This window comes from Tursiops truncatus, chromosome 20, assembly GCF_011762595.2.
Source record: "Tursiops truncatus isolate mTurTru1 chromosome 20, mTurTru1.mat.Y, whole genome shotgun sequence".
Classification (NCBI taxonomy): domain Eukaryota; kingdom Metazoa; phylum Chordata; class Mammalia; order Artiodactyla; family Delphinidae; genus Tursiops; species Tursiops truncatus.
The window spans coordinates 10,653,791-10,672,075 of record NC_047053.1 but is presented as its reverse complement, the minus strand read 5'-3'; the positions used below and the strand labels follow the sequence as shown (position 1 = coordinate 10,672,075).

Genomic DNA, 18,285 nt, shown 5'->3' with positions numbered 1-18,285 from the left:
ATTCACCCTTTTTTTTTTTTTTTTTTCCGGTATGCGGGCCTCTCATTGTCGTGGCCTCTCCCGTTGCGGAGCACAGGCTCTGGACGCGCAGTCTCAGCGGCCATGGCTCACGGGCCCAGCCGCGCCGCGGCATGTGGGATCTTCCCGGACCGGGGCACGAACCCGTGTCCCCTGCATCGGCATGCGGACTCTCAACCACTGCGCCACCAGGGAAGCCCCTAAAATTCACCCTTTTAAAGTGTACAGTTTTATGGTTTTAATATATTTTTGAAGTTGTGCAATTATCACTATTATCTAGCTGTAAAACATTTTTGTCACTCCCCCCAAAAACACCCCATACCCATGAGCAGTCAATCCCCATTTTCCTATCCCCAAGCCCCTGGAATTTCATATACATGAAGTCAAACAATGTGGTCTTTTGTGGCTGCTGTCCTTGTCTAGCATAATGTTTCTGAGATTCATCCATGTTGTAGCATGAATCAGTACTTCATTCCACTTTGTGTCTGAATAATATTCTATAGTATGGATAGATCACATGTTGGTTGTCCATTCATCAGTCAATGGACATTTGGGTTTTTTCCGCTTTTTGACTGCTATAAATAATGCTGTCAAAAATATCTGTGTACAAGTTTTTGTGTGGACGTATTTTCTCTTGGGTGTATATATCTATGAGTGGAATTGATGTATCGTATGGTAACTGTTTAACTTTTGGAAGAACTGACAAACTCTTTTCCAAAGTGGCTGCACCACTTTCCATTCCTACCAGCACTTTATAAGGGTTCAAATTTCTCTACATTCTTGCCAACACCTGTTATTGTCTGTCTTTTTGGTTTTAGCCATCCTAGAGGGTGTGAAGTGGTATATAATTGTGGTTTTGATTTGCATCTCCCTAATGACTAATTATGTTGAGCTTCTTTTCATGTGCTTATTGGTCATTGTTCATCTTCTTTGAAGAAATGTCTATTCAGATCTTTTGCCCTTTTAAAAGTTGGGTTGTCTTGGGAATTCCCTGCAGGTTCAGTGGTTAGGATTCCACGCTTCCACTGCGGGGGCCATGGGTTCGATCGCTGGTCAGGGAACTAAGATCTCACACGCTGTGCAGCACAGCCAAAAAAAAATTGGGTTGTCTTTTTATTGTTGAGTTGTAAGGGTTCTGTATATATTCTGTATGCTAGACCCTTATCAGTTGTATAATTTACAAATATTTCTCCCATTCTGCAGATTGTCCTTTCACTTCCTTGATCATGTCCTTTGGAGCACAAATTTTAAAAAATTTTACAAAGTCCAATTTATCTATTTTTAATTTTATTGTGTGTGCTTTTGGTGCCATATCTAAAACACCATTGCCTAATGCAAGGTCATGAAGGTTTACCCCTATGTTTTCTCTTAAGAGTTTTATAGTTTTAGCTTTTGTATTTAGGTCTTGGATCCACTTCGGGTTAATTTTTGTATATGCTGTGAGGTAGGGATTCAAGTTCATTCTTTTGCATGTGGGTAACCAGTGGTACTAGTACCATTTATTGAAAAGAAATTATTCTTTCCTCCATTGAATTATCTTGGTACGCTTGTCAAAAATCAATTAATCATAAACATATGGGTTTATTTCTGGACATTCAGTTCTGTTCCACTTATATATATGTCTATCTTTGTGCCAGTACCACAGAGTCTTTATTATGGTACACTTGTAGTAAGTTTGAAATCAGGAAATGGGAGTCCACCAACTTTTTTTTTTGCACGTTCTTTTCTTGCAAGTTTGGCTCTTCTGTGTTCCTTGCATTTCCACGTGGATTTTAGAATCAGCTCATCAGTTTCTGCAAAAAATCCAGCTGGGATTTTTTTTTTTTTTTTTTTTTTTTTTTTTTTTTTTTGCGGTACGCGGACCTCTCACTGTTGTGGCCTCTCCTGTTGTGGAGCACAGGCTCCGGACACGCAGGCTCAGTGGCCATGGCTCACGGGTCCAGCCGCTCCACGGCATGTGGGATCTTCCCGGACCGGGGCACAAACCTGTGTCCCCTGCATCGGCAGGCGGACTCTCAACCACTGCGCCACCAGGGAAGCCCCCAGCTGGGATTTTGATAGGGATTGTTGTTGCATCTTCCAGATCAATTTTGGAAGTATTGCTAGCTTAACATTATTAGTTTTCTAACGCATGAACATGCAATGTCTTTCCATTTATTTAGGTCTTCTTTAATTTCTTTTAATGACGTTTTATAGTTTTCAGTGTACAAGTCTTACACTTGTTTTGTTAAATCCATTCCTAAGCGTTTTATTCTTTTCGATGCTATTGTAGCCAAAATTGTTTTCTTAATTTCATTTATAGATTGTTTATTGTAAGTGTGTAGAAATACAATTTATTTTTGTAAATTGATGTTGTATACCTCAACTTTGCTGAACTCATTTATTGGTTTTATTTTGGGGGGATTCCTTAGGATTTTCTATATATACAATCTCCAAATAGAGGGAGTCCAATCTGTCCAAACTGGATGCCTTTTATTTCCTTTCATTGTCTAATTTTCCTGGCTAGACTCTCCAGTATAATATTGAATAGAAATGATGAGAACCAACATCTTGTCTTGTTCCTGATCTTAGGGGAAAACTTTTCAGTCTTTCACCATTAAATATGATGTTAGCTGTGAGGTTTTTTTGTTGTAGTCCTTTCTGTGGTTGAAGAGATTCCCTCCAGTTTCTTGAGAGCTTTTATGAAAGGATGTTAGATTTTGCCAAATGCTTCTTCTGCATCTGTTGAGATGATCATGTGGTTTTGGTCCTTTATTGTATTAATATAGCATATTACACTGATGGATTTTCATATATTGAACAATCTTTCATTCCTGGGATAAATTCCACTTGGATCTTGCCGTATCACTAATCCTTTATGCTCAGGATTTACATATCTCTTCCAGAATAAGCTGTGCTAATAGTCTATGAGCTGTCACTTAAGAGAGACTACAATCAGGGCCCTTCTTGTTTCTGAAACAAACTTAGTGTCATCAAGGCCACATTCTCATAGAGACAAAGGGAGCAGTCACTGCCTAGATGTCCCTGATCAACTTCTCTGCCTCGAGCTTTCCAGAGAGCTGTTTCTTCCTGCCACTCACCCTCTGACTCTAGTTTATACCCTTATTTCTAGATATGTGATTCTTAAAGAGTGGTCCCTGGACCAACACAATTAGCCTCACTTGGAAACCATCAGAAATACGAATTGTGTGGGACTTCCCTGGTGGCGCAGTGGTTAAGAATCCTCCTGCCAATGCAGGGGACAGGGGTTCGAGCCCTCGTCCAGGAAGATCCCACATGCCACGGAGCAACTAAGCCCATGAGCCACAACTACTGAGCCCGTGTGCCACAACTACTGAAGCCCGCGCCTAGAGCCTGTGCTCTGCAACAAGAGAAGCCACCACAGTGAGAAGCCTGCACACTGCAATGAAGAGTAGCCCCTGCTCACCGCAAGTAGAGAAAGCCCGCACGCAGCAACAAAGACCCAACGCAGCCATAAATAAATAAATAAATAATTAGAAATATGAATTGTGGACTTACGGAATCAGAAATCAGTACGGCTCAGAATCTGTGTTTTAACTAGCCCTTTGGGAGATTCTGGTGCTTGCTAAATTTGAGAGCCATTCATGATTATGATGCTAAGTTAACTGAAGGAACCCGCAGATCCGTTTTCCTGTACTCTCCTTCAGGCATTGAGTTTGGTATCTTTCTTTCACATTGTTGGTTTTCCTCTTATATTTAGTAATATTTGGATACATACTGCACTTTGTGTTTGCGGTTAGCCTCTCTCTGAGTGATGTGATATGTCTATTTACTGCAAGCTGCTGTCATCTTATTATTGGGGAGGGTAGGAAATGCTGCAGGGTGACTTGAGCCATTAGCTTCTGCTTTGCCCCTCTTGGGTATTTTCAGCCCCGCAGGGTGTCCTGTCCCTCAAACTCAGCCCTTCTCACACCTGGGGACAGATGCCTCTGCTTGGTACAAGCAGGAGTTGGTGGGCAGGGTGAATGGGGAGCCCAGTCACCTGGCTTCTCTACCATGGAAGCCCGGACAGTTGCAAAACCTTCCTTTGTTCCTGTGTTCTCCACCCATGACCCTGACATTCCCTCTGAGCTGCCCCTACCTTTGGCTCCAGACCTTTCTGTACAGGGTTGAGGTTATGGTTTCCTCTCTCCTGGCCTGGTTTTATGGGCATTTGACCTTAGCAGTCACACGAGTCTCCATGCATAGCAGAGTCTCACGCTCGAGTTTATGCTCTGCTGTTACCATCTTGAAATTCTTAGTCATTTTGAACAAGGGGCCCCACAAACTATGTAGCCAGTCCTACCCCCTCCATCAGATCTCTCTGCCTTCTGCCTTTTGAGGGTACCTCAGAATTTCTAATCTGCCAGGATATCCCTTCCTGTTTTACAATGCTACTGAAGATTACTTCATACAAAATAGTTAATGCCATTTTCTAGGGGTATGGGACAGGAGAAAAAGGCTGGATCTCGTTGCCAGTTGGCCAACTTTATCCAATCCTACTGTGATGGTTCTAAAATATAAATCCAGTAATATCATTCTGCTATGGAGTTGGCAACTAGGTGTTTGTTGGCTGCAGAAGGAAGTATAGGGACTTCCCTGGTGGCACAGTGGTTAAGAATCCGCCTGCCAATGCAGGGGACACGGGTTCGAGTCCTGGTCCGGGAAGATCCCACATGCCATGGAGCAACTAAGCCTGTGTGCCACAACTACTGAGCCCACGTGCCACAACTACTGAAGCCCACGCGCCTAGAGCCTGTGCTCCAGAACAAGAGAAGCCACTGCAATGAGAAGCCTGCGCACCGGAACGAAGAGTAGCCTCCGCTCACCGCAACTAGAGAAAGCCCGCCAGCAGCAACGAAGACCCAAAACAGCCCAAAAAAGTAAATAAATAAATGAATAAAAATTAAAAAAAAAAAAAAAAGAAGGAAGTATAAACCCCCCGGCCTGGCATGTGAGGCCATCCTGGTTCTAGCCTTCCTTCTAACAATTATAATTGTCTAGGGTTAGTACGTTCCCCATCCCTGCAGGAGTCAAGCAGCCCTGGAACGACTACACAGGGGCTGTCAGAGGTCATTGCTAAATCTGGCGATCTCCAGGTTATCTCTACTCTGATATTCATGACTTCTAGGCTATACCTCCCCCTTCCGTTCACGCTGTGTCCCAGCCAAATGCCCAGGGGCTGCTTGCTGACTCTCAAGCCCACTTGAGCTCTGCCTGCTTCCCGCACCCCCCCCCCCGCCCCCCGCCTTTCCCCTGATTTCCTCTCCATCTCTCGTAATCCTGTGCACTTCCCCAGGGGGCCTCCCCACTGGCCCAGCCTCTCCCAGAGCACCTCCCTCTTGCTCGGCACTGCTTACGTGGGCTGCCCCTGCAGTGCTGACCCGTCTGTTTACAGCTGTGCCTTTCTGGATGGTGATGCTTTGCCTCCTTTTCTGAACCGGAAGCAGTGAGGTGCTCATCACGCATTCGTGCCCTCCCTCCCTCCCTCCCTCCCTTATGCATTCAGGACACACGTACTGGTACTTACTCTGTGTCGGACCCTGTGCCTGTCAATGCTGGGGACACATTGATGACTCAGAAATGGACTCAGAATTGACCGGCTCCCAGACTTGGGGGTGGGGCCGCTCCAGGCCAGTGAGCTAATTACTCTAACAAGAGTGGGAACAAGGTCCAGAGGGACCAGAGAAGGACCCGGAGCCGGAGCTGAGATGTGAGGCATGAAGGAGGCCTTTCGGGGCTCTGGACAGACCCGTGAGGGTGCAGCAGGCAGAGGGAACAGCAGGTGCAAAGGTCCGGAGGGAGGTGTGAGAAGGCAGGGGAATTTGGGTAGCTACTCAGAGTTCGTCTTAACTGGAGTTGGGAGGCTAGGCATCGGGCTGGGGGGGTGACCGGGGAGGTGGGGGGATCTCGGAGAAGAGGTAGGAGTGGGGAAGCTGAAGGGAAGGCCTTGAACATCAGGGGTGCCCCCGGGGACCCACAGAACAGTTTAAGCGGGAGGGACAAGCTGCATTTTAGAGAGATCCTTCTGGAAGCCGATGCAGAAGATAATAGGAGGGACCAGGGAATGAGTGTAGAGGGGGTTGTGATGGGCCGGGTGAGAGGTGATGAGGGTGAATCTTGACCTTGCAACTCAGCAGAGGCTCAGCGTGTGGGGAGCACCCTGAGCAGGGGGGAGTATGCGGGTCTTTCCTTCTCAGCCCCACTGCGTGGGCTGAGTTACCAGGCTGGCCAGAGCCTGGCAGATCACAGGGCTTCAGTTGCCCCCATTCCTGCTCCATGGGGCCTGCTCAGACCCTTTCTGACGTGTCAGGAGGAGAAATCCCGATTCCTTCTTCCCCGAGGCCCCGTCTGCCTGAATTGCTCCCTCAGCAGCCACCCAATCCTCCTGTTTCAGGTGTTTGGTGAAAGTGTTTCTGTTCTTGGCCCCACACTTTGCTTCTCTTGCTCTCGGGGAGCTCACCGTTTGTTGGAACGGGATTGGAAAGAGGAAATATAAAATCACTCAGGAAACCATGGGCGGGATATGGAAGCATCTTCTTGGAGGAAATGATGGGGCTCAGATGCGCGGGGGTGTGAGGTTGGGACAGGCGGGATCAGTGGGCGACGGAGGCCCTGCCCTCCCTGTGTAGCCTGTCGTGTTTGCGGGAGCTGCTGGCAGCTTCTGCATTTGCAGAAAGCTTCAGCTGAGGCGAGCCTGTTGGGCCCAGGGGCCCTGGAGAGCGTAGGCCAAGTGGGGTCTCATTTAGACAGTGGCTGAAGCAGCGGCACATCTGGTTAATCACCCGCATCCGGGGAGCCTGCTAATCAGGAAGCCGGCTTCACCGCGGACTCCTCCGCGCTCGCCTGCTGGTGGCTGTGAGGGACGGCGGGGCTGGATCCTTTCCCCAGCAGCCCTTACAAACAACCCCTTCTCCATTACCCCTGCTCCCCACTCCTCGGCCCCTGACCCCCCACCCCCACCCCCACCCCCACCCCAACTTCAGGAAGCACCTCCCACACTGCCTGAGCCATCCCAGGAAGCCCCTGCTCTAGAAAGCCCCTCCCCCGATAGGGGGCAGAGGTCATGGGAAGCGCCCCCAGGAGATGTGAGGGGTGTTGAAAGGGACCAGATATAAACTTGGGTAAGTGACGTCATCCTTCTGAGCCTCAGCTTCCTCTTCTGTGAAGGCACCCTTCTCCGCACAGGTGTGAGATCTTCGTGATCTAACAGGTGGGAAAGCACTGGGCAGACCCCAAGCTCTGCAGCCCAGGGGCAGCCTTTCTGGTTTCCACACCTGAGCCTGCACTGCTGGGGCCGGCTCTGGCCTCCCCAGCATTCTTCCTTCTACCCACGTGACACCGGTGTGAATCCTGCGTTCCAGCTTCTCAGTGACATTCCCTCCTGGCTTCTTTTCGCCTCTGCACCCCTGCTTCCCCCCTACCCCCAGCTTTAATGACCCAGCTCCACTTCCCCAGCAGGCATTATTGCCCACTGAAATCCTGCCTGGGCTACAAATCCTATTTCCTTTCTGGTAATGAAGTATTGCTTGGTAGCAGCATCTTGTAAACCATCTAGGTGAGTCGCTCCTAGGGCCTGGCCTGAGAACAGGGAGGTGATGGGCTAGACCTGGCCCATCGCCTCCCCTTCCCCCAGGGTCTGGCTCAGAGCAGGTACTAGAGAAACACCAGAGGTGTATGTGCTGTAGTCAGGGCTGTGGCCAGTGCTCTGAAAGGCCTGGGGCTTGGGGTTTCATGATCTCAATTCTGAATGATTTTGTCTTCAGCTCTGTGTTTTGTAAGTGCCGCTCGATGGGACAGTGGAGCATGTGCTGGGACTGGGAGCTTGGTTCACGCGTCGGGCCGCCTCCCACCCCCTCCCTGCCTCCCAGGATGGGCTCTTGGCCTCCCTCTCTCCTGCCCTCTGCCACCCAGCTTCCTCCTCCCTGCACCTGCCCAGAGACAACTACTGTCCTCCCCCAAGCAGGGGCCTGGGTGCCGGGATGGTTGGGGTCAGAGGCATGGAGCCCAGTGTCAGTACAGAGCAGCCGTCCCCACCCTGGGCTGGCAGAGCTGCGGTGCCTTCGGTGGGTGACTCAGAGAGGGCAGGCCTCTCACCCGCCCCATCCAGGGACCTAGAGTGTTTTGATGCGGAGGCTGCGGTACCCTTGGTGGTCACCTGCCTGCCCGGAGGGGTCGGGGCAGCGGGCAGTGGGAAGCTTTCCTGCTCTCGGTCACGGCACGGTGCCAGGGTCCAGCGGCTGGCGGGAGGGGGACTCTGGTAGCTGATGGCCCATGTGCCTGGGCGCCCCCAGGCACCTGTGAATGTCTACACTCACTCCTCAGGTATCCCTGTGCACGAGGGAGCACACATTAAGTAGCAAATAAAAAACACCAGGACAGGTCAGGAAAGGACAAAGGGAAAACTGTATTTTAGTACCTTTAACAGTTTTTTTTTTCTTTTTTCTTTTGTTTTTGGCTGGGCCTCATGGCTTGTGGGATCTTAGTTCCCGACTCGAGATTAAACCTGTGCCCTTGGCAGTGAAAACGCGGGTCCTACCTACTGGACCGCCAGGGAATCCCCAGGTTTTTTTTTTTTGTTTTTTTTTTTTTGCTTTTTGAATGAGGGCCTTTTCATTTTGCACTAGGCCCTGCTCATTATGTAGTTGGTTTGGGGCACAGTAGAAATGGCGGAAGACTCGGGTTTGGAAGAGCTAGTGAACCCCTCCGCCTCTCCAAGCTGCAGTTGTCTCATCTTCCCCGGGCCCCGCTCCCCTACACCTGCCTTTCCTTATCTGCCCCGGGCCCCGCTCCCCTACACCTGCCTTTCCTTGGTTCCACGTGCTGCGGACGGGGTCTCGCTGGCTGCTTGCAATGTCCTGCTCGGTGCTGTCCCTGTCAAAGCTATGTTTGCCCCGAGGCTCTCAAGTCATGGCTCTGTCGCACCTTCCCCAGGGTCGCTCGGTCAGAGCGAGTCTCTCCCTCCTCCTTCCTCATCTCACCTTGACTTTTTCCTCTCCGTGTCCCCCACGGTCCCTGGCACAGTGCTTGGCAGATAGAGAAATAGAAGGGGTTTTATAAGTGAGTGACTTCATCTCGATGTGAAGCATCTGTCCTGCTGGATGGCGGGAGCTGACTTTCCCCCTGGACTCAGCTAGTGCTCAGACAGGACGCTCGTGTTCGGTCCTGACCTATGCATCTGACATCTGATGTGGGATCTCCCTTGCTCTGTCCACATCAGTGCTGTTCTGGCACCCAGGGAAGCGGTCTGCGGGCGCCTTGTCATGCTGTCGGGGGGCTACTCTGCGAGGGTGCCCAGGCCTCTGTTCTCTACCTGGGCCTCTCTGGAGCACGGGCTCTGCCGTGACCCCTGGGCCCGGGGAGCACTGTGAGCTGGCACCCAGCACTAACCATTGAGCCTCTCTACCTGACTCCACCTGGAGTCGTGATGGTGACAAAAGAGATGAGATCTTGAGCCAGTTGTTAAAAGTAAATAAGTAAATGAAGCAACAGTAAGACCACTCCTCACACCTTGAATGGCTGCTGTGTGCTGGGCTGTGTGCTAAGGGGTTTACACACATTAATCATTTGATACTCACAATAACCCTCTGAGGTAGGTAGCACTCCTGTCCCCATTTTATAGATTAGAAGACTGAGGCATGCAGAGGTTAAGTAACTTGTCCAAGCGTACATGGTTACCAAGATTTGAGTCCAGGTGTTTAACCGAAATGCAGTACAACCAAGGACTTTCAGTACTTGTAGGGTCCTTAGAGAGCACTGGACCCACACTGGATTGTGGGAATGAGGCCCAGAGAGGGAAAATGACTTGCCTCAGGTCACACAGTGAGTCCGAGTCCATGGGAACCTGGATGGGAATCTCAGCCTCCTGACTCCAAGTCTATGCTCTTTCCATTCCCTACTCCTGCCTTTGAGAGTGCCCAGAGGCCCTGATCCCATGGAGGAGGGAGACAGATTAGGATTCAGGTGACATGAGCCATGAAGGCAGCCCTAGCAGGCAGAGGCTGCAGAAACAGGGCAGTGGATTCCAGTGCATGGCATCTGGGATGGTTCATTCCCTTGGAAGGGAGTCGCCCATCAGCCCCTGGATTGTTGGCGGGGAGGTGGTGGCATTTCCTACACTAGAGCCACCCTTGAGTCTGCAGGGGAGGGACCGGCAGCTTTGCACAAGGAAGGGCGTTCAAGGCCCCTGGCAGAGGCCTGGAGCTGGCTTCTTTCTGTGCCCTGGAACCTTCCTTGGAGAACTGGGGTTCTTGGGGAAGCTCTGGACACATTTTTGGGGGGACTTCAGACTTGCTCAGGAAACTGGGGACACCAGACCTGGTATCTGTAGGTTCTGCCGGCATGGTCAGGGTCAGGAGAGAGGGTCCCACCTGGGCAGCAGGATCCTGCCTCTAGCTAGAGTTTTCAGGCTGGAGGCGTGACTTCTACATTGCTTGGCCCATGCCCTAGACTCCAGTCTGGCCACTTTTGTGCTGTGCCCCTGGCCCTGGACTCCTGTCCTGGCAGAGCTGGAGGACCCTTCAGCAGAGTAGAGTGAGACCTTCCATTGAACAGATGTGTATAATTGAGGCCCAAAACATGGTGCCACAGAGCCAGGGCCAGGACTCCTGATGCCAAGGGGTCCCCTGGCTGAAGATCTTTGGGGGACTCAGACAGAACTGCTAACTGACCGGGCTCTCAGTGGGCTGAGGTCAGCTGAGGGCCGGGGATTCCACTTCTCAGATTTTAGCCTCACTCTGGCCACAGAGAATTTTCTAGCTCCTGGGGTTTGGCTTAGGTCCCTTTCTGAGCCTTCCAGTTAGGTGGGGTGGGCTCGAGGGGAGCATTCGCAATGGAAGGGAACTGGCCTTTGCTGAATCTGACCCTGTGAGTCCCTTGGGATGCAGAGCTGACCTTTGAGGACAGAGGTCCTGAGAATTGAGCCCTTTGAGGAAGGATCAAAGTCTTCGTGGAAGAGGTGGCCTCGGGTTGGTTCTCCACCCAGCCCACAGGATACAGCGTGTTCGACAGAGAAAGACGGAAGAGCCCTAATGGTGTTCAGGTCATTTGGCTGGTGGAGATGAGGCAGGAAGGGGTGGGCAGAGGCTGGGGACGTGGGCAGGGGCCACTTTACAGAGAGGCTTGCTTGCCAGGCTGAGAATTTGATGACGGCGAGTCACTGGAGGGCTTGGAGCAAGAGAGTGGCCTGGGCAGGCCAGTTTTCGAAAGATTAATCTGGTGAAATTAGAGGCAGAGAAATTTGACAGACCAATGTAAATGCTGGGGAGGTGAGCGTCTGTTAAGAGCAGCGCTTACTTCTGCTGCGACTGGGTGTGTAAATCAGAACATACGCCTCTCTGGAAAGCAATCGGGCAATAAACATCGAGCCTTAAAAATGTTCTTACCCTTTGACCCAAAATTTTCCTTCTGTGGCTGTATTTTTTTTTTTTTGCGGTACGCGGGCCTCTCACTGTTGTGGCCTCTCCCGTTGTGGAGCACAGGCTCCGGACGCGCAGGCTCAGCGGCCATGGCTCACGGGCCCAGCTGCTCCGCGGCACGTGGGATCTTCCCGGCCCGGGGCACGAACCCGTGTCCCCTGCATCGGCAGGCGGACTCTCAACCACTGCGCAACCAGGGAAGCCCTGTGGCTGTATATTAAGGAAATCATAAAACAGGCAGAAAGAGCTTCAGCCACAAAGATGTTCCTTGCAGCAGTAATTATAAGGGTGAAATTTTGAAACTTTCTGCCAATAAGATAATTTAAAAGTCAACCATGATGTATCCTCTCAATAGAACATTCTATAGCTGTTGGAGTGATGTTTACAGAGGTTTCATAGCTTTAGTTATTTATTCATGCTTCAACTTGAAGTACAGAAAGTGTATTTTGTGCTTCTTTATCATCGATGATACCTTCCACGAGCCAACCGTTGATCTATCTGTTGGGGATACAGAGATAAATGACATAATCCTGGCCCACAGAGATATGATCTCAGATATGATCTCAACTGGCCCACAGAGATATGATCTCAACTGGCCCAAAAAAATGTTTATGGAAAGAAGCCTGGAAGGAATGACATAGAATGGGGACCAGTAGTTTTCCCTCAGTCATGGGATTGTAAGGAATCTTTTCCCTTTTCTCTGCTGGTTGGTGTTTTTCAACTTTTCCATAAGGAACTTGTGTTACTTTCATAATTATAGAAAAAAGCTTCTCATCAAAAGGAGGAGCTATTGCAATAGTCCAGGGAGACGGCATGGAGTTCTGTATTTGGGGAGTGGTGTGTGTGTGTGTGTGTTTGTGTATGTGTTTGTGGGTATTTGTGTGTATGTATTTGTGTGTGTGTGTGTGTACATGTTTGTGTGTGTGTTTCATTTATTCATTCAACAGTTATTGACTGAGACGCACTGTTTTAGGCCTGGAAACACACCAGTGAACAGCACAGAAACCCCTTCCACTGGGGAGTCCAAATCCGGTGGAGAAGGAGAGAGTAAGGAGGAGAGAATGAGGCAGATGGCCCCAGCACTCTGTGACTGACTGAAAGTGGGGACGAGGCAGGGAAAGGGGTCACGGGTGATTCCCAAGCTTGGGGAGAAGGTGGTGCCTTCACTGAGGTGGGGACTTGGGAACAGGGGCAGTTCCAGGACGCTGGTGCGCATGCGCCACCTGCTGAGCTGAGGTCCAGGAGGCGGTGGGGGGCGTGGGTCAAGGACTTAGGAGACTAGAGGCTGGCCTAGAGGCGGAGATTTCCAGTTGTCTGCAGGGCGGCGGTGACCCTCAGAGATGAGAGTAAGTGTAGACAAGGGCCACCCCAGACAAGCGGCTGCTTTATGCAGGTGGGCGGAGGTGAGAAGGTGGCCAGGACACGCCTCCCCAGGCAGTGGCATCAGGGCTCGGGCTTTGTCGTGTAGAAAGGGTATAAAGAGCGGAGAGCTGGGCGTGGCCGGGGCAGGGCAGGGCGTTCCCTGGTGCTTACCTCCAGCCCTTGGCTCCGGGAGGGGGCAGCTGGACAGGAGGGGCCAATGGGGCCACAGTGGCCTCCCAGGGTCTGGCCGACAGTGATGCGGAGTCGGCTCACCTCTCTTCTCTTCTTCTGCAGGAGAAGCGAACGTGCCGTGCACATCCAGCATCCTCCAGGAGAAGCAACGTGAGTTAAACCTGGCCCCCAGGAGTCTTTCCTTTACCTTGGATGGGTCCAAGCTCCTTGGGCCGGGGGACCCCTCATCCACTCAGGTGGTAGGGTCTTCGCTACTGTGCGGGATTGGAGGGCCGGGGCCGCTCTCTGCCCCAGGAGCTGAGCTTCACGGGTTCCCAACTTCCTACACGCTGGGCAGCTCGGGGGTCAGGGCCAGAGAGAGGGGCCTGAGGCTGATGGGCCAGGGGGCTGAGCTCAGCAGAGCAGGTGGAACCATGGACAGCCTCGTGCGTGGTCTGCCTGTGGGCAGAGGGGGGCACCGGCAAGGGGAGCAAGCCCTCCTGGGCCGTTGAGACCATCTCTCTCGGGTGACACAGCTTCCAGGAACCACAGTTGGTGACACGGTAACCGAGGCTGTGCCCGGGGTCATGATCCTTCCGTCCCATCACTCAGAGGCCCTGTCTGCAGAGCGGGACCTCCCAAGTCCTCGTGTCCTTCGTCTGATACAGGCGTCTCAGATTTCCTTCTGCCTGTGTTTTCTCAAGAGGCCGAGCACAGGGTTAGACCCAGGAGAGACTTGGTAAAGATGTCAGTTTCTGGCACAGTGACCTCAGGGCATCTTCCCTGGAGGTTTGGGGTGCACTTGATGGGCACTGTCTGAGCCGAACGTCTTTGCTGTTGGCAGTATTGAGTTCCGCACAAGGCCAGGGCTGGGGACTGGGGTCTATGTGTGTATCTGGGGGAGGGTGGGCTCAGAACTTCCCTTCCTTCTCTCTCCTGCTCTTTTGGTCTGTGGTTGCAGCCCACTCTGCCCACCCCCTCCCCAGGCTGAAGCCTTTCTCGAGTTCTTCCTCCAAGCTCTTCCATCCGTCAGCTAACAGGAGGGGTACCTGTAGCGCCAGCTTCCCATGGCCTGAGTAGGTGCACAGGCCTTGGAGAAGGTTTCGACGCTTCAAACATCCGGCGGCAGTTCACAGATGAAGCCCCTCAGGGGCTGGGCGCCATGAGTGTCTCTGAGAGGGGCGTGCCCCCCACAAGACTCAGGCCATAAGTGTACCGGGCAAGGGGAGGGGCAGTGCAGAGAGGGGGGCAGTTCTGTCTCCTGTGTCCTTACAGGATGTGAGGAACCAAGTTCAGCAGCAGCGGGGCTGGGTGTTGAAATGTACCCACGGGATTTTAATTTATAGAGGTGACTGAGTGAAGACGGGAGAGATCCAAGCCATGGACCGAAGAATTTATTATTTACACTTCCCCAGGGCAGGGGCCACGGGGGAAGCACCAGGTTTGGTCGGGGGTGGGGGGGGGGGGCGGGTGTGAGGCGGGCAGAAGGGGCATGGGGCAAGCCTGGCCCAGAGCCTGGATTGTGTTTTCCGTGGGAAAGGCACGTCAGGGCAGGGGAGACAGCTGAGGACTGGCTGGATTGAATAATGTCGCAGGCTCCGGGCCACAGGGGCGGTCTCTAGTTCTCGGGCACCTGGCCCCAGGGTGATTTAGGGCAGGGGGGGGATATTGGCCTGGGGTGTGGGAGTTAGATAAAGGAGGTGGTTGGAGCTGAGGACCCAGGATTGGTTGGTTTGCATGCGAAAGGTGCGTTCTAGGGTGAGTTGTTTATTATCTCTAGGAATTCGCATGGCCTGGGAGGGGCAGTCTCTCCCTGGCCAGCTAGGCTGCCCCCAGAGATGTCAAACATAATAAAATAAAAGCTTAACACAGGATCACATTCCTCAGGAATGTGAGAGAGGAACCAAGCCCAGATCACTCCTTCTGGGCCCCTAGGAAGAAGAAACCACAGCGGCCTCAAAGTGAAAAACACGGCCACCTGCCACGGGGCTGTCTCTGTCTCGGAAACGCCAAACCACAGCTCTGTTCTCCACAGACACAAATGAATTGATCAGACGTTTGGTGTCTCCTGGACCTGGTTGGGGAAGAATGCGTGTTTAAGGAGAAACAAAGCCTTTTTGTTTTCTGTTTTTTACACCACGGTTATAAATTTTAGTCAGAATGAGATTGCCGGCGGCCGTCATCCACTTCTCCTCCTTAAGGATAGTCTTGTGTAGTAAAGAATAACAGTAGATGCATGGGAGAATTTCAGAGCTGAAATGGTCATTGAGGTCAGTGATTGCCAAGCCCAAACCCAGCATTTCTGACAACGAGACAAACGGCAGTCCTGTAACGTGTTTTCCCAACACGTTGAATGCATTCAGTTGAGAGAACAGCTTCTTATCCCGCACTTTGGCCGTGTCTACACATCATGGCATTCAGATACTTTTTCTCTGATGGAATGACGGTGGTAGTTGATGGTGATGTGTGTTTGTCATCCCAAACCGGCAAAATAAAAGTCCGTGACCCTGAATAAAAACAGAATAATGGCCATGCCTGACAGTTATGATGCGCTCCGCCGTTTATGTCACACCTCTGTGCATATCATCTTATTTGATATTTCCACTCGGTTTTCAAAACCTCACTAAAAACAAGGTGGGAAGTGGTAAAAATTGCCCTGGACCAGGAGTCAGAAAATCCTGGGACTGGTGCTATAGCATCTGAGCTTTAAAGGTGTCAGGCCTGGGCTCGAGGCCCAGTTCCTCCATTTACTCTCTGTGCTTCTTTGGGCAAGTTACCTAACATCTCTGGGCCTCGGTTTACTCCGTTGTGGAAAGATGATCGTAATGTCTGCTTCGACAGTCGCTGAGGGCATAGAGGTAACGTACGTGGGTGCCAAGGTCTGCACCTCACAGATAGGAAGCATTGCGCGGTTCTCGCTTATTACTGGCTTTTGGATGAGCCTTGGAACACCTGGTGCAGGCGCGGGGGTGAATCTCGGCATCTTACAGAACCCAGTCTTGTCCCTGCTCTGCTGGTCCTGTGGCTGGCTCTGTTGTCACTGTCACAGTCTGAGTCCCCAGGGAGCCCTCCTGAGCTGGCCACAAGGGTTGGGAGTGCAGGAAAGGGGCCTTCCAGGGCCTCCCAGCTCACGTGCAGGCATGGGATTGTAAGGCCTCGTCTGCAGTGACCGTGGGTGGGGGACTCCGGGGGTGTCCTGGCATCCTCCCTCCTCTCCCAGGCAGCCCAGCCTTCAACCTGCAGCTGCACAGGTGCGCTGACAGCCTGCTGCCTCTGGCTTGTGCTTGCTGTTTGGAACCAGACCTGAGGAAGCCTAGGGAGCCAGTGCGGAGGGGCCGGTGGAAGCAGAGGGGAGAGAGGGGCTCGGACCGGGGCGCAGGAGACCTGGGCCCCCCACCCCTCCAGCTAGCTTGCTGTGCAGCCTCAGCTCCTGCCTGTGGCCGGCCTCCTGGCCCGTCTGTGCGTAGAGCCCCTTCTAGCTCTGACATTCTAGCGCTCTCTGAGTTTCCGTCGCTGCCTCTGTCTCCTGGTTTCCTTTGCCTGCACGTCTGGCTGCTCTGCCGTGTTCACGCTACTCCACAGCAGAGCCCACATTTACAGAGCACTTCTGGCACCTGACGTGGTGCTGGGTGTAAGGACTCGGGGAGCTTACTACCTGCCCATTGAACCTCGCTCCTGTTCTTCTGTGCAAAGTGAATGGCGTCATCTTCCGCAAACTCACGCCAGACACCTGGGCGTCCTTCTAAGCTTCCCCTTCTCTGCCACCTTCCAGAGTCAGATCAGACCCCTGAGAGCATCCGTTGTACCCCCAGCAGATCTCTCATACCTCCACCCACCCCATCCCCCACCCCTTCTCCAGCCGAGGCCGCCATCTTCTCTCTTCTGGATGGATCCATCCTCCCGTGCTGGCCTCCCTGCCTTGGGTCTCTCCCACTTTGGTTCTTCCTCCAGAGTGTGGAGGCCTTCGCGGGAGGCAGACCTGTCCTCACGGCCTCCTGATGCCCTCTAGTGATTCCTCTCCAATAAAGGACGAGACCGGCCTCCGCACGACCTACCTGCCCACCTTCCCCACCAGCCCTCCCCTTCCTTTCCAGACCGATTTCTAGAAGGAGCGTGCAGACTCCAAGCACAGTTTTCTCTTAAGCTAGTTGGAAAACTCGAGCAGTGCATCCAGCCTCGTGGAGGCGATGCTAGCAGCCCGCTCCACAGCAGATGGTAGGAAGGACTTGGGGCTCCAGAGTGAGTCCCTTGGGACCCAGCCCTGTCGGCCTCTGCCCTCTACTCCATTCATCGCTTCCTGGATCAGGGAGCTGGGTCCGCCCCTCCCTGCCAGGACCTACTGTCATCACAGAGGAGGCTGAGGGCACAGCTGTTGGCTCAGTGGGTGTAGTAACTCTCCTTCCTCTGTCCCCCGGCTCCATCTCCAGGGAGGAGCAGACTCTCCCAGGAGAGCCGTGGCTGCCTCACTCTCTCCATCCCCCCTCCCTTCCCCTCTCAGCAGCTTCACAGTGTGCAAGGCGCTGCACACTGATCTTCATGGCCACCTGGATGCTGGGAAAGGTTGCAATCATTACAGCTGTGTCACATTGAGACGATAAAGACCAGGGGTAAATAACCTTCCAAGGAAGGTGCTCACACACAGGTCTCCATGCCCCTCCATCTCCAGTCCCGTGTCTGGTCTGAGCTCCCATTTTCCTGAAGTTTCTCCTTTCTGGTCACCCCAGGTACCTGGGGAGGTGCCCCATTGTCCCCTGTGTCACACAGGTACCCCCTCCAAGAGCCAGCTCCACGAGCCCCCCAAAAACTTGGGGTCCAGGATGTGCACAGTAAAGTGCAAGTTGGAGAGACTTTCTCTACCTCACGTCCACCTGTGTGTGTCGGGGGGCGGGGGGAGGGTGCAGATTCCAGGACAGGAGGACTTGCTCTTGGGCCCTCCGGGTGGAACCCAGTCTGTGTGGAGGACAACTCGACCTGCACATGTGACTTACACTCGTGGTTGTCAGATGGCTTTCTCAGGGCCAGTGCCAGGCTTCAGATGCAGGGGTGGGGGCAGCAAGTGATGCCCGCAGTGTGGGGAGGGTCTGCCCGTGGCCGTGCCTATTTGTTAGAGCGGGCTGAGCAGTGGGTCTCTGAACTTTCTCTCGTCCTCGACACTGGTGCAGACTGCGTCCCAATCCTGGCCCCAGAAGGACCCTTGATTCTTCATCCCAGACTGAGCCTCTACCCTAGGCACCCACAGAGCCCCGATTTGTCCCAGGCTGTATCCTGGCTTCAGTCCCTGGTCCTGGACTGAGCTTGGCTCCTGGACCCCAATAAC

At 52.6% G+C, this 18,285-nt stretch overlaps 1 protein-coding gene across 1 annotated transcript in view; it reads left to right on the top strand.

Moving 5' to 3' along the window:
* PITPNM3 (PITPNM family member 3) overlaps positions 1-18,285 on the top strand; it is a 90,020-nt gene that overhangs the window by 34,276 nt on the left and 37,459 nt on the right. The window contains exon 4 of the mRNA XM_033847164.2: positions 13,092-13,139. Within this exon, the coding sequence (XP_033703055.1) occupies positions 13,092-13,139 (48 nt within the window). The remainder of the gene's footprint in view (positions 1-13,091; positions 13,140-18,285) is intronic.